Source organism: Amphiprion ocellaris, chromosome 10 (assembly GCF_022539595.1).
Source record: "Amphiprion ocellaris isolate individual 3 ecotype Okinawa chromosome 10, ASM2253959v1, whole genome shotgun sequence".
Lineage (NCBI taxonomy): Eukaryota > Metazoa > Chordata > Actinopteri > Pomacentridae > Amphiprion > Amphiprion ocellaris.
Genome location: NC_072775.1, coordinates 17,912,672 through 17,931,949, shown reverse-complemented (window position 1 = coordinate 17,931,949; position 19,278 = coordinate 17,912,672). Strand labels below are relative to the sequence as shown.

At 39.0% G+C, this 19,278-nt stretch overlaps 3 protein-coding genes across 6 annotated transcripts in view; 2 read left to right on the top strand and 1 right to left on the bottom strand.

Annotated features, from left to right (window-relative positions):
* The window catches only part of LOC111579929 (laminin subunit alpha-3), a 61,338-nt gene extending 60,353 nt beyond the window's left edge, over positions 1-985 (bottom strand). Inside the window, exon 1 of one of the 3 annotated variants that reach the window (XM_035955907.2) lies at positions 414-985. In XM_035955907.2, the coding sequence (XP_035811800.2) occupies positions 414-680 (267 nt within the window). In that variant the 5' untranslated portion in view covers positions 681-985. The remainder of the gene's footprint in view (positions 1-413) is intronic. The other 2 variants (XM_035955908.2, XM_023287459.3) reach the window with 2 other exon arrangements.
* Positions 986-1,704: 719 nt separating this feature from the next.
* Positions 1,705-11,342, top strand: vps4b (vacuolar protein sorting 4 homolog B). 2 transcript variants are annotated; one of them, XM_023287462.3, is made up of 13 exons: positions 1,705-2,059; positions 3,716-3,827; positions 4,416-4,516; positions 6,109-6,220; positions 6,711-6,861; positions 7,020-7,078; positions 7,218-7,337; positions 7,486-7,642; positions 7,788-7,936; positions 9,111-9,192; positions 9,272-9,491; positions 9,603-9,743; positions 9,829-11,342. In XM_023287462.3, the coding sequence occupies exons 1-13, from the start codon at positions 2,039-2,041 to the stop codon at positions 9,928-9,930; spliced, it is 1,527 nt and encodes a 508-aa protein (XP_023143230.1). In that variant the 5' UTR covers positions 1,705-2,038; the 3' UTR covers positions 9,931-11,342. The 2 variants fall into 2 exon arrangements, with proteins under 2 accessions (XP_023143230.1, XP_023143229.1); XM_023287461.3 differs by lacking the exons at positions 1,705-2,059; positions 3,716-3,827; positions 4,416-4,516 and adding an exon at positions 4,965-5,184.
* A 280-nt stretch (positions 11,343-11,622) lies between these two features.
* Positions 11,623-18,995, top strand: kdsr (3-ketodihydrosphingosine reductase). Its single transcript, XM_023287465.3, has 10 exons — positions 11,623-12,110; positions 13,344-13,433; positions 13,734-13,790; positions 13,926-13,991; positions 14,084-14,179; positions 14,776-14,967; positions 15,284-15,367; positions 16,006-16,089; positions 16,214-16,315; positions 16,415-18,995. The coding sequence occupies exons 1-10, from the start codon at positions 11,922-11,924 to the stop codon at positions 16,532-16,534; spliced, it is 1,080 nt and encodes a 359-aa protein (XP_023143233.2). The 5' UTR covers positions 11,623-11,921; the 3' UTR covers positions 16,535-18,995.
* The last annotated feature ends 283 nt before the right edge of the window (positions 18,996-19,278 follow it).

Below are 19,278 nucleotides of genomic sequence, written 5' to 3'. Positions count from 1 at the left end.
TATGTACTGTGCTTTTTACAGTAAAGTAGGGCCCTTCAGGGGAACTCCTCAGGGGTAAGACCACTGTTGAAAGAACATTTCCTTTAGAAAACGAGGGACACAACTACAATGGTGTAAAACTATTTCTGGCAGTTGTACAACCTGGTCAGAATTGTCAGATTCCCCAGGGGGCACGAAACGCTCCAGTGGTAACATGTACAAGCAGGAGCTTATGATGGAACCATCTTCATAAAAAATAACAATTCAGTGGACTTTCTGTCAATAACTAGTTGATAGAAATAACCTATTGTTCACTATATGCACCCAACTACAGTGCAATTAAAGATTACAGTGCTTCTATGGGTTGCTGTTCCTTTTCACGCACGCATGAAAAGTTATGAGGTTGCACCAAACTTCCACTTCATTTTTCTTACCTGTATATTTTGAGTAGGAAGTCCAGTTGTGGGACCTCCGACAAGCTTACAGTATAACTCATATCTCGGTGAGCCAGTCTCATCCTGGCCGCAGGTTGCAGAGGCAGAAATACTTGCGCTCTCAGCGAGGTTGAAGTACGGCGGGCTCAAACTGAAACCTGTTAAGTCATTAGAGGTTCCTTGTCCATCTGCGTCCGTGAACAGTGTTATAATCCAAAATGCAGCGAGGAGATGACTTCCCCTCATCCCTCTCGCCATGTTCCACATCGGAGATCCTTGTAGATGCTGAGAACAACCCGCAGCGTGCAGGTCTTGTCATCTATAAATCCCCATGAAACGCGCTAATGGGCTGCGAGTTTTACGCGCGGGGCTCCTTCAGAAGGATAACGCGTCTGCTCAAGTCAAACAAAGCTTTGAGTTGATGTTGTGCTGTCGAAGGTGCGCTCTCTTTCTGCCGCATGTCCCCCCCCCAAACTGTAACCACGACGAGCGTTCCGTGTTCCCAACCAAACTGTGCACCACAGTGTAGCTATCAGGTGTCAGGCTGTCGATGGTCTCAGCTCGACGCTTATCCACTGAGTGGGGCCAAAGGTCTGCTGTCACGGTTTTCACAGAAGCTCCTCATTTTTCTTCTCTCTGTTTCTCTCTATCTCTCGTTTCTTTTAATAACAAAACAAAACTTGCATTGAAGCCTAACAATATATGAAAGCATGCCATGTGCGCTTACTTATTAGGTGCAGAGTTTGTTTTTGTATCCTAATCCTTCTAATTCCACAATCATCCTAATTAAGCTCTGTGATAATGTCCCATTTAAAAATAGAACTTATGTCACCGTGAGGAGCACTGTGATGTTTCTCAGGCAACACAAAAGCAAGACGTGTGCAAAAACAAATGTAAATGATTGAATTACATATGAATTTCTGAAAATGTGGAAACAGGAAAAGGGGCATCTGCATTCTTCGTATATTTTACATAGTAACAATGCATAATCTTAATGAAATCTTGCTTCATAGTTTTACGTATTTGATATGAAAAGGGAAAAATACTTCTCTGCAGATTCAGATGAGCCCCAAACCTATGAAACCCCCCACCAGTGGGTTAGCGTCAATGATCCTTTAGAAGTGATGTTGTGGCGCCCTCTAGTGGAGCAAACACTCCTCACACAACAGTGACTGGTTTGTGGTGTCGCGCACACGCACAGTCACGCAGCTAAAGTTCCAGGTTTCTGTTTCAGAGTTTGAAACCAGAGCTTCTAGACGGAGTTACAGGAAAAACCCGTTCTGTCCAATTTTTATGCGTCCTGCTGTCCGGGCTTTAGTTTAGATGAACCAGCTGTTTCTCTTTGGGAACTTTAAAGCAATGATTCAGCAGATGGTGTTGTCTTTGGTAACTGGCACAACAACAATTTAGCATAGTGACTCAGTGGCAGGAGGGTTTCCGCGTCCCAGCATCGTTGCCATTCCTTGGAGTGGACGGGCTGCTTTCTTGAACGCATGTGTCAATGCTGAGGGAGAAATACGCAAACAGGAACTGGTCGTACAGGGACTGCACTGCTGGGTAAACGAAACAAAACCGGAGGGGATCAGAGGGTGAATCTGTTGTGTTTTAATCTGAAAGCACTCTGCATGGAGCCCACAAATCTACAGGTAGGTGGAATAACCTTATTATATGTTGTCTATAAAGATAGGAACACATCCACCAAGTGTGGTTCATGTTTGTTGTCTGACAGGTTCCATTTTGACACACATCGACTTGTTAATGATTGAGATTCATTCTGAGTATTTCTTTAATTATTGTGTGTTTAATTAAAATACCACAATGACACAACAAGAAGTCATTATAGCGAATGCAGGACCTTTTGTGTCAATATATCTCCATTAATAGCGCTATATAAATCTAATCCATCATTATTATTATTATTATTATTAGAGCTGGTAGAACATCATCACTGACCAAATATAGTGACTCACATGAAGGCTACAGATCCAGAGGCACGCTGTGAAATTATTCATTCACACCTAATCAGATGTTTGAAGCAGGGGGTATGGCCAATCAGTGATTCTGATTTAGATTTTTGTGTCTTACATAATAAATCTAAAGAGCAGCAGTTTTGGGTCTTGCTCTGATGTGTGGCTGCTGGTTGGAGACTGTGAGGGTCCTCGATCAAGTGGACTTCATATAGAGCTTGCTCTAATATTAATAACTGATTTACACATAGATCCACACAGTAATGAGGTTCAATCTGCTCAGGCAGATGTTAAGTAGATGTTGCCCTATTTGATAAAAAAAGGACTGTATCGGAATTTCTGAATCTTTTTTTGCACACAGCAATTGCAAACGAATCTCAGAACAAGACAATAAACTTCTATGTGTACAAAATGGTTATAATGTTGCATGAATGACTTCAGATTTGACAGAAAATTCAGATAGAGCTTCTAAGGTCATGAAGAGGCTATTATTTCCACCAAGTAATTTTATCCATGTACACTACCATTCAAAAGTTTGGGGTCACCCAGACAATTTCATGTTCTCCATGAAAACTCACACTTTTATTCATTCAACATAATTGCACAAGGGTTTTCTAATCATCAAATAGCCTTTCAACACCATTAGCTAACACAATGTACCATTAGAACACAGGAGGGATAGTTGCTGGAAATGTTCCTCTGTACCCCTAATATTCCATTAAAAATCTGCGGTTTACAGCTGAAATAGTCATGTACCATTAACAATGTGTAAGCTGTATGTCTGATTAGTTTAATGTTATCTTTACTGAAAAAAATGCTTTTTTATAATTTAATTTTTTTTAAATCTTGTAATTTTTTTAAAAAATAATTTATTTAAAAATAAGGACATTTCTAAGTAACCCCAAACTTTTGAGCGGTATACAGTATGTTCTTGATAGACCATTTATTTTATAAATTGTCATTATTTATCACAGGTTATTAAAACCTGCTGATATTTGAAAATTGTCTAATAAGTTGCATGAGAAGCCAGAAATCTAAATTATCACATTTATTTTAACATGAATTCTGACTAATTAGTTCCTTTAATAACTGTGAATGCAATATTTTGACATCTAAAAGCATAAAAACTATTTTTCATTTTTCATTCAGATTTCACGATGCAAAACAACAACAGAATACTACTTTTGTTGTAGTAGTGCAAATAGATTGCACTTCATAGTGCACTAAGATGTTCTAAAGTGATTTCGAGGGTGTTACAAAACTGTCAACGTGATTTCTATAGAAACACAAGGTATGATAGTATCTGAACTATTAATCCATTTCTTGCCCTTTCAGAAAGCTATAGCTGTAGCACAGAAGGCCTCACAGGAGGACCAGGCTGGGAACTATGAAGAAGCCATCCGCTCCTACCAACATGCTGTCAAGTACTTTCTGCACATTTTGAAACGTGCGTCACCTCAATCATAATGTATTAAGTAAGACATTAGGCTATCGGTCCTCCTTGCAATCTTTTAATGTAATTTTCATTCTGTGAGAGGCTGATTAGAACCTAAAAGTACTATTTTGATCAAAAAAAATCTTCCACAGGTTTGCCTGTTTGGTGCCTAAAAGTGTGCCTGTGCAACACATTTCTGACCAGTAATTATTCTTTTTGGCTTGCACCATGGATTTTTGCACATTTGGAACCTCTTGAATTAGTATCTACAAATGAACTTGTATCACAACTTGTTATGATATATATTTTTGTGTTTGTCCTAAAAGGAATTGACATGACAGATAGGGCATTTTGACAGCAGACATCTTGACTTATCTTATCAGGAGAAGTGCATCTTTTACTTATTGGCACTCCTCTGTTTAAGCATCCCAGTACACTGTGACAATATGACGCACAATACCGGGTCCCTGAAATGGAAACAGTTAAACAGAATTTAGCAAATTTTAAGTTGTACTATTTACATTTGTGTATTTCTTGGTATGGTATGTGACAAAATGTCTGTTACCTATGGCATTTAACCACTGTTGTTTCTTTCATCAGGTGAACCGCAGGGGAAAGATGGCAACCAGAAAATTAGAGATAAATGTAAACAGTACCTGGACAGAGTGGAAGAATTACACGAGTACCGAGTGAATAAAGAGGTCATTACAGAAATGCTTTATATAATACTTGTTTAATACAATCAGAGTAGTATTAGAACAGTGTGGGTAAACAGACTTGTAACAGCTTTTTAATGAAGTTTCAGCTTAATTCAAAACCTAATTCAAGTGGTCAATATCTAAGAATTTTATGCTATGACGGCCAAGTTAATAGTTTATTCATAGTTCATTCACTGACTGTTCATAAAGAGGTAAGAGGTAAACCACTACCCACAGATACCACAAAAACAAGCCACATCAACTGCAAACAAAAAAATAGTAACTAAAAAACAGGTGGCAAATTTAGTCTCAAATGACACCCGTCTTCTCTTTGTAGTTTTAAATACAATCAGTCCAAACATGAACAGTCTAAAACACAGTATTACCAGGAGTGGCTGTGAATTGTATGGAGGCTACGTCATGACGTCATCACATTCCGTGCTCGCGAGTATCGACTTTTCAATGCGGAAGTTTCCTCCTCGGTCTGACTCGGGAGCGATCCAAGAAACGAAAACAAGTCTGATAAAAACCTCGATTGTCGAGTTAACAGTCTTCGTGTACGGCGGACTTCTAAAGCAGTGTTTAAAAGTTGTTTATATACCGCGGTGTTGCATTCGTTTTGATTATTGGACAAGTGATCGGCCGTAATGGCTACCAACAATAATTTACAGGTAAGTTGAGGACCAACCCTGTAGCCTGCTAAAGCGCTTAAATTAGCTTAAAAAGTTGTTTACACCACGAACTAAACTAATTAAAGTATCCTAGTTGCTGACAAATGAAATGTCTGGCCTAGTTTTTATGGGTTGTGCCCGGTGTAAATGGTTCCAACGGTGTAAAATAGCTTAGCGTTAGTAACATTAGCCGCTAATTAGCATGGTTAGCTAAGATAGCTAACAGAGCACGACTTCGGCAGTCAACTTGTAAACATTCAAAAGGCTTCCAAACGAGAAAATTCTGACCTGTATGTATTATAGAGATTCCTGTTTTTCATTGCTGTTGTGGAAGTAGCCGTATAAGGTTGCCGTGAGCTTGTAGTGACTAACGTGTTACCTAATGAGATTAAGGCTGCTAGCCGCCACTTTTATTCGGTCTCCAAAAACGTTAAATTTAAATACACAGAAAAAAAGTCACACACTTGTTTTTGCCTTAAAAGTATGACTTGTGTTATAGTTACACTCTATCGCTAGGATAACAAAAGGGAAGTGAAACAAAGTGCTTTCAAAGTCTCATTTAGTCACTCCTAGCTCGGCGTGTGTGTAGGGATACCACACAGAGCAGGTGTAGCATTAAACCTGATCTTTATGTCTAGTAGGTTATCAAAAGTCTGTGTATGAAAATGTTGCCTGCACGTGACATATTTAGGGTTCTTTCACTCCTACTCAGTTAAATGCATAACTTTCTGTATTTACATCTGTTATTTTTATTTATTTGTCTTTTTGATTGATGTTGATGTTTGTTTGGATTGGCTGCTGTGTCATGACACTCTAATTAAGCAAACACAGTCATTCATTTCACAGAGTTTTCATTTCTTCATTAAAGCCAGTACCTAAATGTGTCAATATAACTAACGTTGTCCCTTGACTTTGTTTTTTTAGAAAGCCATTGATCTTGCCAGCAAGGCGGCTCAGGAGGATAAAGCTCAGAACTACGAGGAGGCTCTGCGCCTGTACCAAGCTGCTGTTCAGTACTTCCTCCATGTGGTAAAATGTAAGGAAAACTACAAGTTGGCATTAAGTGTAACGTGTTGCAAATCTGATGATTACAGTTTTTAAATTTGTTCTAAATTATCCAGGTTAATATCCTATAATTGATAATATTGAAGGGTCTTCGCCTTAATATTTAAATTACTCCGGTAAATTCACATTTTAATAACACAACACACTCTGGTGCAATGGCTGTTGCTATATAATGTGCTATATAATTAATAGGGACTTGATAATTGGTGTAGCTTGACAAGGCTGTAGCTTATTGTGGGACTGATTGAGAACTGATTCATGTGATTTAAATTGACATGGGAACCACCTTGTACACTGTCAAAGCAGCAGTAATGATAAAAGGAATGATGAAAATAGTCGATCAAATAGTAGGGATATTTCCTTTTTATTGCTAAGAGAAGAATGATGTCCCATGTAAGAAGAACTCTTTAAGCCTGACATAATTTCTGTGTATGTCTTTTTTTTGTGCTGATTCCTGACAGATGAAGCCCAGGGCGACAAAGCTAAACAGAGCATCAGGGCAAAATGTGCTGAATACTTGGACAGAGCAGAGAAACTGAAGGAGTATCTGAAGAAGAAAGAGAAAGCTCCCCCTGCCAAGCCTGTTAAAGAGTCACAGTCAGATGACAAAGGGTGTGTAAATGGGTGGGGCAGTGGGGTATATTAAATTATGTGATGTCGTACAGATATGGTTTGAAAATCAGTTTCATCTTGATATAGGCAATGATGTAATGTGTTTTTTCCCCTTGAATACAGACTCATTTTATTTATGTCTATATTTTTGTGTCCAGGAATGAAAGTGATGAGGGTGATGATCCAGAGAAAAAGAAGTTTCAAAATCAACTCTCAGGTTTGTAATACCCCTTAATTTCTGCCAAGTGGATCTTCTACAAGCTTTATACTTTTTCATCTGAACTAAGTTGCATTATATTTTATCATTTAAGTATTATTTATACTTCTTTGTAACGTACTATGTTGTTTTTTTCCAGGTGCAATTGTTATGGAAAAACCAAATATCAAATGGAACGATGTTGCTGGTTTAGAGGGAGCCAAGGAGGCACTGAAAGAAGCTGTTATTCTTCCAATCAAATTCCCCCACCTTTTCACAGGTATTAAATCTTAGTTACTAAGTAGGTCACCTTGTTTGGTCTACTCTTAAATGATAGAAGCGTGCATCTATGTTGCATGGAGCAGTTGTGTCAGAGTGCTGGTGTTTTGGTAACAGCTACATGGATTAAATTACCTCCTTGCTGACAGGAAAGAGAACTCCATGGAGGGGGATCCTGCTTTTTGGGCCTCCAGGTACAGGAAAGTCCTACCTGGCTAAAGCTGTTGCCACAGAGGCAAACAACTCAGTCTTCTTCTCGATCTCCTCGTCTGACCTAGTCTCCAAATGGCTGGGAGAGAGTGAAAAGTGAGTCATATTTGCAGTAATTGACAGAACCATAGCTTAAGTGTGTCATCTAACATATAATATAGAATAATGGTATGAAAAAATACATTGTAACCAGTAGCATGTTGCCATTTAATTTGCTAAAAACTTTCCTTTTGCTTCCCAGGTTGGTGAAGAATCTTTTCAGCCTTGCAAGGGAGAATAAGCCATCTATCATCTTCATTGATGAGATTGACTCCCTGTGTGGCTCAAGAAGTGAGAACGAGAGCGAAGCCGCTCGTCGTATTAAGACAGAGTTCCTGGTTCAGATGCAGGGTAAGTCTGATGAGATACAGCAGTTGTTTGTAATCACTAAATATTGGGAGAAATGTAGTCCGTCAATATTTCATTTTTAAAGGGTTCCCACTCTTAGTATGGAATCGTTATTAAAAATCTGAGGTAAATTTTTGATGTCTGTTTTTTATTATTTGGAATAATTGTCTGTGGAACAAGTAAACAGCCTATGGAGTTTAAAATAGCTGCTCATGAAGAAGACGGATGTTTGTTTAATGAGTTAAACATCCTCTCAGTTTGAATATGTTTCTGTATCCTAATATTCCACTTGTATCATGTTAGCTGCATAGCATAGGATAAACAAATGGACTACCATAGAAACCCAAGGTCCACACGGGAGAAATTTGTTACTGCAGTGTGTGGCTGACTACATGTTACTTTTGTACATCCTTAAAATATCTGGGTGGTTGTTTTAGTCAATAAATAAATTCCAATGGCTGATAAAACATTCAGATTAGTGTGTTTCGGTTTGTATTGTTGTCTGCATGGACAAGAAACTGCTGTGGCAGCACAGTAAGTCAAGTTAAACTTCAAAGTGTGCTGATTTCTAGTCACACTTGCAAACAGATGTAAAAGTAAAGATGACCTTTGACTGGTGAGCGAATAACAAAAGCCCACAGAAAGCAATGAACTTGAGAGTGGAATGAATTATAGTGCTTTCTTCTATATGCTATAGAAGCAATAAATAATAAAACCAAAAAAAATCCTTTCAAAGAGAAAATGTGTGTAACTGTTACCACTTAACATTACATAAATTTCCTCTTGATGATTTGCAAATATAGAGAGTGGAAAACAAAAACACAAACATTAGTACAATATATTGCAACCCATGAATATAGCTATAGTTCTCTGTTTTCTCTTTTGCTGTGTGAGGTACATGTTCAGAAACTAAGACTTACTCCTTCCCTGTGATTAGGCATATTTGCAATAATCTGTTTTCACTTTGTAATTTTAATTTAGGCGAGACATCTAATGTGTGTCTGTAAGCTTGTAAAAAAAAAAATCAATGCATACAACTTCTCGATTCATAGTGGTTGCTCAGTAATATAAATCTCATGTAATTGCAGACATGTAGAAAAATGAGGGTGTTTGACAGAAAAAAGCATAAAAATATTGGCAGTCAATTGAGAAACCTCTTCATTTTGTTTTCTTACAGGTGTGGGGAATGACAATGAGGGAGTGCTGGTCCTGGGGGCAACAAACATCCCATGGACTCTCGACTCTGCCATCAGAAGAAGGTAATAGTAATTAGTCTTTTAAAAGCTGATTTTCTGTTTTTATTCACCTGTGCTCACCGGTTAAATAATACGATCTCAGATTTGAGAAGAGGATCTACATCCCGTTGCCTGAAGAACACGCCCGCTCCTTCATGTTCAAGCTCCATCTGGGCTCCACCCCCAACAGCCTCACTGATTCTGACTTTGTCACCCTGGGCAAGAAGACAGATGGATACTCAGGAGCAGATATCAGCATTATTGTCAGAGACGCTCTCATGCAGCCTGTTCGAAAAGTCCAGTCAGCAACCCATTTCAAACGGGTACATCTTTCAGAATATCTGTTGCTGTTTTACTCTACTGTGTTACATGTTTTATTTGACTTACTGTCACTTTGGTTTTCTTTCATTTTGGTTTTTTTTGGGTCCAAAAAGGTGCGAGGTCCATCGAGAACCGACCCCAACATTATTGTAGAAGACCTATTGACTCCCTGCTCACCAGGCGATCCCAACGCAATTGAAATGACTTGGATGGAGGTCCCTGGGGAGAAGCTATTGGAACCTGTAGTATGCATGGTAAAGATATAAGAATACTAGATTTTCCATTTTCATTTTAGAACATTTTAGGAACTTCATTTCTTTTTTCTTTTCATCTTTACAGGCTGACATGCTGAGGTCTCAGTCCAACACAAAGCCAACAGTTAACGAGCAGGATCTGGAGAAACTGAAAAAATTCACAGAAGATTTTGGACAGGAAGGCTAGGTTGGATGATTGAGCTGAGCCAAGCCAAACCAAAGCAAATGAATTGTGATTGTGTTTCTTTACTGTCCTTGTCTCTTTTTCTCTCTCTGTCTCATCCTAACCATTCAGTAATCCTCATGAGTTATCTAAATGGGAGAGATTACTGCTCTATCTCGCCAAACTGATAACCACACAAAGGGTGTAAGACCTGTTTTTATTCGATATTTACTATTATCCAAAGAAAAAAAAAGACTTACCACTCAAAGCAGACTTGAATAAAAACTCAGCACCATATAGGAACCTTAGAGGGCTGTTTTACTAATGCCCTACAGACTAAAGGTATTGATGAGGAGAATACTTGAGCAGATTAGAGAAACTAACAGCAGAAATACACAGTTATGGCAAGTAAGTAATCAGGATAATTTATTTTAAGATAGAATTTGCTCTTGTGTCCCTTAAATGCCCCTTACAAGTTCTCTATTTTTTCTTAAGCAAAAAAAAAAAAAGCAGTTTAAGGCATATACTGTACTTTTGAAGTCCATAGAATTTATTGCGGTGAGATACGGCATTGAGGTGGTGGACATTGTAGAGTTTTGGGACTGAGATACTCAGGATGAGTGCTTCATTGGGCCCTTTGGCTAATTTTGGATTGTTTAGCCAGTTTCCAAACAAATGACAGTTGTGTATGTTTGCTCATTTTTTAATTTGAACCAAATACGGCTGTTAGGGGTGGATCACCAGTGGTGCCGGACCAGCATTATTGTCCCATTTCTCAAGAACTAAATAGCTTTGAATTGCTTTGTCACTCAGCTCATGTTTTTTTTCTCTTTTCCACAACTTACTGTACATATTTTCCATCCCTATCCACAGGCTTTTGCTGATTACCCTTAATCAAACCTGCAAAAAAGAACTAAGCCTTAGATTAAGATAAAGTCACATTGCGAATTTTTTGCGAAAACAAGACTGGGTTGTTGAAGCTGGACACTGATGGCTCAGGTAGAGAGATCATCATCTTGTGTATTTTACAACATAGGAATGCATCTCCAAGCATGAAGTGTAGCCATAAGTGGCAGTGTGCACCATGTGCCTTCTAGAAAAGCTGCAAGATTCTTTTTTTTTTTTGTATTGGTTTATCTCTAAATTAGTCATACTGCTTATATATCAAGTGCAGTGTCACTACAACTAAGAAATGTATAGTACTTCTAAGTTTCATGTAAGCTCTTTTAGAGATTGTCTACATCAGTACTCTGTTGCTCTATGAGATGTGCAAACTCTCTTGTGAGTTGTCGATGGGGAAACACCTCATTTTACTGTAAATGTCTATACATATATATAGCCAACTCTTGAGCCTTTTCTTTGTAAAGAGGTCACACATGCACACAATTCTGTTTTTCATTTCCACAGTGTAAATAAAAGTTAAAGCTACGACAAGTGACGGTTTACTTTTTATTTGTAACAAGTAGCGACTTGTTAATGACAGTAACTCCTCATGGAGATGTAGCTTAATGCTAAAGTTTTCACAGTTACAATTAGCTAGTCTTTTTCGGTATTTTGTTAGCCTACCTGTTGACTGGGTGGGTGCAAAGCGGGTGTTTAGCATAGATATGTAGCTAACTAAAACGGATGCGACGAGTGAACTGGTGGCGCGTTGCATTGTGGGACTTGTTGTTAATAAATACTCCAGCCGCGTTTAGTACTCCAGACAAACAGTGTGAGCTTGTGAACTACAAGTACCAAGTACGAGCGTCCGAGGTCCGCTCACAGTGCACAGTTCGATTTGTTTTGGTTTAGGCAGACTGTGCTTTGTCACGGGGAGCCAAGGTCCACCGCGACACTTTAACCTGACCGCTACACGTCTGTGACTCACTGCCAAAGCCTGAACAACTCCTCCTCCGAGCTCCGTGTTTCGCCACCCCCTTTCTGGGCCGCCGCCTGCCTCGTAGCTCTGTTATCGGACCCCAGAAGCTGGCCTGCTAGTTAGCAAACAAGCTAACGATTGCCAGATTTCACCCATGTCCTCTGAAGAAGCGTTCAGCTCAACGATCACAGATTGGCTTTTCATCAATTCCTGGTGGCTCCTTCTGCCATTCATCATGCTTCTTGTAGTCGCTGCCTTCATCGTTGCCTTTGTGTTGTTGTTATACATGATATCGCCCCTTATTAGTCCCAAGCCTCTGAAACTGAACGGGGCCCACGTCGTGGTAAGTGCACCACACGGCTATGTCGCTACTTCGGCTGGTAACGGCCGCTAACGTCTACTCGTGACTGTAGCTAGCTGTGGTTCTAATTAAGCTAGCTGAGTTTAACGTTAGCCATCAAAGTTAGGTTATGCACACGTTTTAGCGCGAACGCTGTGGTCAGCAAGGAGTCAGAACTTTTGACAAAATATATTTTTCTTAGTTGAAAATTTATTACGACAGTCTAGTGTCAGTTACTAAGAGAGACACGCCCACGTTGCAGTTTGCTAATGTAAGAACTTAACGCTACTTAATTAGCTGCCACTTTATGAGATTCACCTAAATACAACATGACACCCTTAAAGAAGACCATTGCAGTCTTTCCCGGAGTTGTACTCTGCACTATTTTACCTGCTCTATGCCATAAACTATAACTTACCGAGTTGCTTTTGTATGGAATAGCTATAAACGACTAATTCAACTCATACAATGCAGATTTCCACCTGCCAAAAGTGCTTGCAGCATCTGCATTTTGACTGAATTGCTGCTAATACATCAAAATGACTTGATTTAATTAATGACGTGTTAAAGGTTACAGCTTACAGAACAAATACAGAAAACCCTCCTGTAAATCATGTCAACTGCCATCCAAACCAGCATATTATACATCCCAAAAACTCATAGCCAAACGGTATTACAGCATCGCCTATAATAATCCTAAACGTCATGCCTGATTATGCTGTAAACTTCATTTTTATGTTCACAATTTTCAGTTACAAGAAACGCTTAAAGTTTAACACTTTTTGGCCAACAATTACTTTTTGATATGACACTGGCTCTATATCCTACCTTCATGAAGATTAGAATAATATTTAGTTTTGTTTAAACAGTCGTAGAGAAGTTCTAAGTCGACTCAGTAAATGATCAACTTTCTGGTTATGTCATTAGGGGTCGGCTAAATGCTAGAAACCCCTCTCAGCATAATGCAATAGCATCGCAAACTGCAAATGTTTAAACAAAATCTTATTGATTTTAGCTAGATGCACCTAGTGAACTGTCACTGAAAATGCTGTTATGTTCATTTCATGATGCACATTTGCCAGCAGAACTTACTTGTACATCTTTAACTGTATTTGTTTGCATGATATTTTAGAAGTGTAATTACATTTCCAGTTTAGCTGTGCAACAGCTTGTGAGCTACATGTCGGTCAGCCCTGTATTTGACCTCTGATGAATGATCTGCTTATCCTTTCAAAGGTGACTGGAGGCTCAAGTGGGATTGGGAAATGCATTGCAGTTGAGTGCTACAGGCAAGGAGCATTCATCACTTTGGTGGCACGAGACGAGGTCAGCACAAACATTCAACCGATCATTGCTTTGTCTCCATCCCAGCCACAGCTTGTCTGTTGTTGAAGCCAATTCCTTTGAGGTCAAACACTTTGAAACTCTAAGGGTGAATTTGTTTTATGACAGTTAGAGGATTACTCTTTATTTGTGTGCAAAAGTGGTTTGCCTGCACATTAGCATTAGTGTTCTAAACATCTGACATATTTTCAAGGTAGTTTTGAAGGTGAACCATGATGACATTCAGATTAACATTTGCTGAGGTTTTTATAACAGATCAAACATGTATTTTTTCCTCCTTAGGATAAATTGCTCCAAGCAAAGAAAGAGGTGGAGAAATTTGCCATCAATGACAAGCAGGTATGGGTTTCTGAAAGATTCTGCTTTCAGAAACTACCCTAAAGCACCTGTTATGACCCTGCATGTGTTGATATTGAGCATGAGAGCTGGTGGAGTTTTGCATTAGTAAGATGTCTTTTTTTATTATTTATTCAGGTGGTGCTCTGCATATCGGTGGATGTTTCCAGTGATTATAGTCAGGTGGAAAATGTGATAAAACAGGTAATGTTACCTTCTCTGCCCCAATGGAACATCTCAGATTCCTTTAATAATTTATTACTGAAGTATTGAAGTGGCTGTTTCCTGTCATGCAGGCTCAAGAGAAGCTGGGACCTGTTGATATGCTTGTGAACTGTGCTGGAACATCCATTTCTGGAAAGTTTGAGGAAGTGGAGGTGGATCGTTTTAAAGTAAATGCACATGGCCTTTGTTCTGTCAGTGAGCTATAATAGAAAATACTAAAAACAGTTTGTATTATAAATGTAAGATAAAAAATGCTCACAGTTCATAATCACACCAAGGTGAAAATGTCAGAATTTGAAGGAGATAATTCTATAAATTTATTATAGATGGGTGTTACCAAGGTCATTTGTTTCCAAGTTAAAATGAAACATGAGATTTGGCTCAGGACTGGTAATTGTATTTTATTTATAGACTTAAAATATTGTCTGCAAAGGAGACACTCCAATAACCTTGCAAAACATCAGTTTGATAAATTTGTGCCAAGAACAGAGATTAGGTTGTTTGAAATGCATTTTATGCATTAAATACTTTCCAGAAAATAAGATTTGATAGCTTTATGACTTCACAAGACATTTACTTACTGTCATAGTGGTTTAATAAGTGGCAAAATTTTCAGATAATATTTTATACACTACAGTCTATGAATAGATACACTGTAAAAAAAGGAATCAAGTTTGGGAATATCTGTAGCTACATTAGCGAAGCACTTCACTGTGAACTGCCTCATTATAATATATGTGAACTTTGGCCTTGTGCTCAACAGAAACTGATGGAGGTGAACTACCTGGGCAGCGTTTACCCAACACGAGCCGTGATAACCACCATGAAGGAGCGACGGATGGGCCGCATCATGTTTGTTTCCTCCCAGGCGGGACAGATCGGTCTGTTCGGATACACTGCCTACTCCCCATCCAAGTTTGCGCTGCGCGGCTTAGCAGAGTCGCTGCAGATGGAGGTTTGTTTTCCCTTCTCCAGCTGAAATAAGCTTTTGCAAAGATTTCAACAGCACACCAACCGAACACACAGCAGCTCAAGTTATCTTCAGAATACACGTAGCTGGAATAGTTTAGCACATATTTTCACACCACCTTTGTTGCTGGCAGATGATGAGGAGGTGTATGTTAGTGGTGTGAATATTGTAATGAGAACTCCTGATCTACCAATAGGGGGCATTCATGCTAAATTGTATTGTATATCAAAAACCTGTTGTTTTTGTGAATTATCATCAGTGTGAAGCCGTTAAGGCGTCCTTTGTGCTGCTTTTGTTACAGATAAAGCCATACAATATCTATGTGACGGTGGCATACCCCCCTGACACTGACACTCCAGGACTGGCTGAAGAGAACAAGACAAAGGTAAACATCTATAAAACACACTACGGAGAAATATTGTGTCAAAGACATGGTCCCTTTGCGGCTCTCTCCCTGTTTATTTATGTTAATTTTCTTGGCGCCCTGTTTTTACACTAGAGAGCAATATCAGGGATTTTTTACTCCCAGATTCTGCCCTTGAATAAGATAGCAAACGTGCTACTGGGTCTGTAAGTCTATTAATTGTTACCAAAATGGAGATAAAATTACATCATTGCAATGGGGAACAGAACTTAACATAGGGGAGGGGGACCTCACTCTTCTTTTCCTATTGGCTCATTCTAAATAGGTTGTAAGTTTAAACCTTACAGCATCGTCCAAACCGTCTAAGAAATGTGGAGTCTGTCTTTTCTAACACAAAAAACTTTTAGGGCGTAAACATATCCTCTCTGGTGGACCTCAAACCTTAACCTTTTTGACCCTTAGGTACCTCTTCCATAATTAAACTACAGCAAAGTTATTCTACTAACATGGAAATTTGTTCTCCAACAACAAAGATACATGTACATAAAATGAAAAACGGATAATAAATGCTAACTTCAGCGGTTATAGTTAATTTTACTTTCAGTCAACATTTACGCTGGTACTCACAGCCTTTCCTGTTTGTTCTCCTCTACTTCCAGCCTCTAGAGACCAGATTAATCTCTGAAACCTCTGGAGTTTGTCAACCAGACCAAGTGGCTAAAATCGTTGTTCGGGATGCAGTGGTAAGAAACCCAGTCTGTTTTGCAATGACCCAGTTTCCCATTTTTGAAATATATGTTGTGCTCTATAAGGCAAACTGATATTTTTAGTACTTTTGCGGGCTTGTTTTTTCCTTTGATCTTGCAGCAGGGGAACTTCAACAGCTCTGTTGGTCCTGATGGTTACATGCTATCAGCCCTCACCTGTGGAATGTCACCCGTCACCTCCATCACAGAAGGTCTCCAGCAGGTACAGCCAGAGACATAATGTTATCACAGTGGGAGAGGCAGTACTATTCTACGATGTTTTTTTTTTAGCTCTAACCTTTATTTCTCAAATTCTGTCCAGATCGTCACCATGGGATTATTTCGGACCATCGCCCTCTTCTACCTGGGGAGCTTTGACAGCATCGTACGTCGCTGCATGATTCAAAGAGAGCAGTCGAAAACAGCTGACAAGAGGGAGTAACGGGAGCCTTACCGTCTTCACAGCCCAATGCCCCAACTTTCTCCACAGGTCCCCCTCCTCCAGTCCCTTCCTCCAGCTGTACAAGTGCACAAACGTAGGTGGGGAAAAACAGGCCAAGTCAAGTGCATTTCTGATATAAAAAAAAAAAAACACAGATGGGATGAAAGAAAGTAGCAGATGTTTACTTGTTGCTTGTCCAGTGGCGTAAGCACTCCATAGACTCCATAACCATTTTGATTTCTCACTTTTCTCAGAGCATTCCAGTGACTTTGGTTTAATGTGTCCACCTGCTTCTTTTTGTGGGAGCAGCCTTACTCTGTGCTTCGAATTGCACAGTCATGTTTCCGTTCTTGCCGAGAGAAAAAAAGCCGCAGATAGCTTGTCTGACTGGTTGTGCCAAATATGGCTTGAAATTCCCTCCTACCAGGGGCTGTAGTGAAAAACTGAATGGTAAGTCTCACCCTTTTGTCATATTCTTGCATGTACCACAAAACTATCTCCGCCTGGTAAGACTTTTACAATTTCACTAAACAAGCCCATTGTTCTCCACCTTTTCTTACCACAAGACTTTGCAGGCAAAGCACCTTCCCTTTTGACTGAATAACCTCTGTGTTTGAAACCAGTTATGACCCTCAGCACTTTGTTTACGCTGTGGGATGTTTTGTTTTTGTGTTCCGTGTGTGAACTAAGCCGAGATGTGATACAACTGCACTATTCAGTGATATTGAAAAGTGAGAGAGAGAGAGAGCATGTTTTTTTTAATTTTATTTTATTTTACTAATGCAAAAACACAATTTCCACAAAATAATATTCAAAAATTTTTACATGCAGTGTTGGGCAGAAGAGTTGTGGATGAGCTTTGTGCGTGAATGTGTGTGTTTGTGTTCGCTGTGACTGAGCCGACCCCCGGGGAGAGAAAAGCCATTAGATTTTATTGTCTCGGGAATTAAAGACACCAAATTATTTTCTCATCATTCCAGCTAGGTTCATTGAGGAAGGAAAGCAGGTACTATGGGTTGAAGCCATGAAGTCTGAAGATGGAGAGAGGAAAAAAAAAAACAGCATGTGATTTCACTTTTCACCTGTGCATTTAAACCAATATACTTTTGTAACACTTAAAATTTGTGAAAGGAAGCGTATCATTTTTACATGCAGTTCTGTATGTCAGTGCACATATTCAGCCACCCCTAGTCAAGATCCAAGCAGGATCTGTTGGGTTGGCGTAAGTCAGGAAAGTGCAGGACTCGCTGGTTCGAGTCATGTCTCTGTAGGTCTAGTGAGGGCGCTGGAGAGTTGTCTTACACGAAGGCCAAAATAGTAGAGGGACTAGCTTGGAAGTGAGGTCCCTGTCCTTCTCATTTTGACCTGCTGTTACCCTGTCATGCTCAGCTGGGACTTTGTAACTCTTTAAACGACAGTATCGACTCCCTCCTGGTTTCTGTCGAGTCCTGAAAAATCTTATATTCACCATATGACTTTCTTAATGTTTTGCATAGAGGGAGGGAAAAAGTACAGCTTTGGACTCTTGCAAGTCTTCCTTTGGTCCATCACAATCGGGGAGAATGTACTTTAATACAAAGCATACAAATCAGAACATAGGAATATTATTTTGAAATACACCAATATTTGAATGCCAAAACGTGTTAAGACAATTTCAGTAGATGCAATGCATTTATTTGCGATTTATTTTTCGATGTCGCTGCTCTGTTGATCTTAGTTTGTACAAACTGTGGAGCAGTGTTGGGACCCATTCTGAGCCTTAAGACGTGACTACTGACGAAGCGACCGCTACAAGAATGGGCCTGTCCACAGACAAATGTGACTTAACCCACAAGTGGTTTACTAGATTAGTTAATATGACTTTTTAGTGTAAAAAAAATATGCCAGCTGTTTTGTGTATTTGGTCGATTTCTAGTCTTTGTATGACAAAAGAAGCCTTACTGAAAATCCAAGATATGATAGTGAGAATGGATGACTTATGCTTAGATGATGTTCTCATTTGATATTGGTTTAAAGGCATACTGTCCTGCACTCAAGAGCTTTTCATAATTGTGCATTTCTTGCTTTCAGAAGTTCTCTTTTACCTTAAGGTAGCAACACATAGCTGATAGAACATGTAGCTCATATAAAAAGCAGTTTTGTTTTAATTAACACCTTTAAGCTATGCAAATGAAGCCTATGCTTACAGTATGTTTAAACATACCTTAAAGATTTGAGTTGTGTAACAGCCACACTAGCTTCCCCTGTTTAATGGTGTCATCAGCAGATACTTAATGAACATGAAAGTCATACTGCACTCTTTTCTTTCATTCTTTTTTTTTGCTTTTTTTTAACTTTTTTGTCTGCCAAAAAACTTAACACCTTCACCTTGTGTGCCATTGAAAGATAATGTGAGAAGTGGAACGTTTCTTTGTCTTATTTTCTTACATGATAAATAAATACCTGTGAGGAAAAAGTAAAATCTTTATCCTTCATTTATTTCTGGATATTTGTAGCTTAAGATATTGTCTCTATTCTTTTTGATATCACTCTTTGCTGTAGCTGTTTCACTTTGCTTTTGTTTGTTTGTTTGCTGCTGTTATACACCTGAACGTCTCTTTGGCTGAATTTAAGTTGAAGTATAGAAAAATCAAATCTTAATTTAGTCTGTGTGAGTTCAGAAATGTGATGTTGCAGGGTTTGGGGGGGGATGTTAAGTATTCTGTTTGAGAAGATCAGATTTTAATCTTCCAGGAGAGACTTTT

Bases quoted from the DNA above. Each gene is read 5' to 3' on its own strand.
- kdsr (XM_023287465.3), top strand. From the start codon at position 11,922: ATGTCCTCTGAAGAAGCGTTCAGCTCAACGATCACAGATTGGCTTTTC. The intron at 12,111-13,343 runs GTAAGTGCACCA...ATCCTTTCAAAG, and splicing joins TGAACGGGGCCCACGTCGTG to GTGACTGGAGGCTCAAGTGG. The intron at 13,434-13,733 runs GTCAGCACAAAC...TTTCCTCCTTAG, and splicing joins CTTTGGTGGCACGAGACGAG to GATAAATTGCTCCAAGCAAA.
- vps4b (XM_023287462.3), top strand. From the start codon at position 2,039: ATGGAGCCCACAAATCTACAG. The intron at 3,828-4,415 runs GTGCGTCACCTC...TTCTTTCATCAG, and splicing joins CTTTCTGCACATTTTGAAAC to GTGAACCGCAGGGGAAAGAT. The intron at 4,517-6,108 runs GTCATTACAGAA...TTGTTTTTTTAG, and splicing joins AGTACCGAGTGAATAAAGAG to AAAGCCATTGATCTTGCCAG.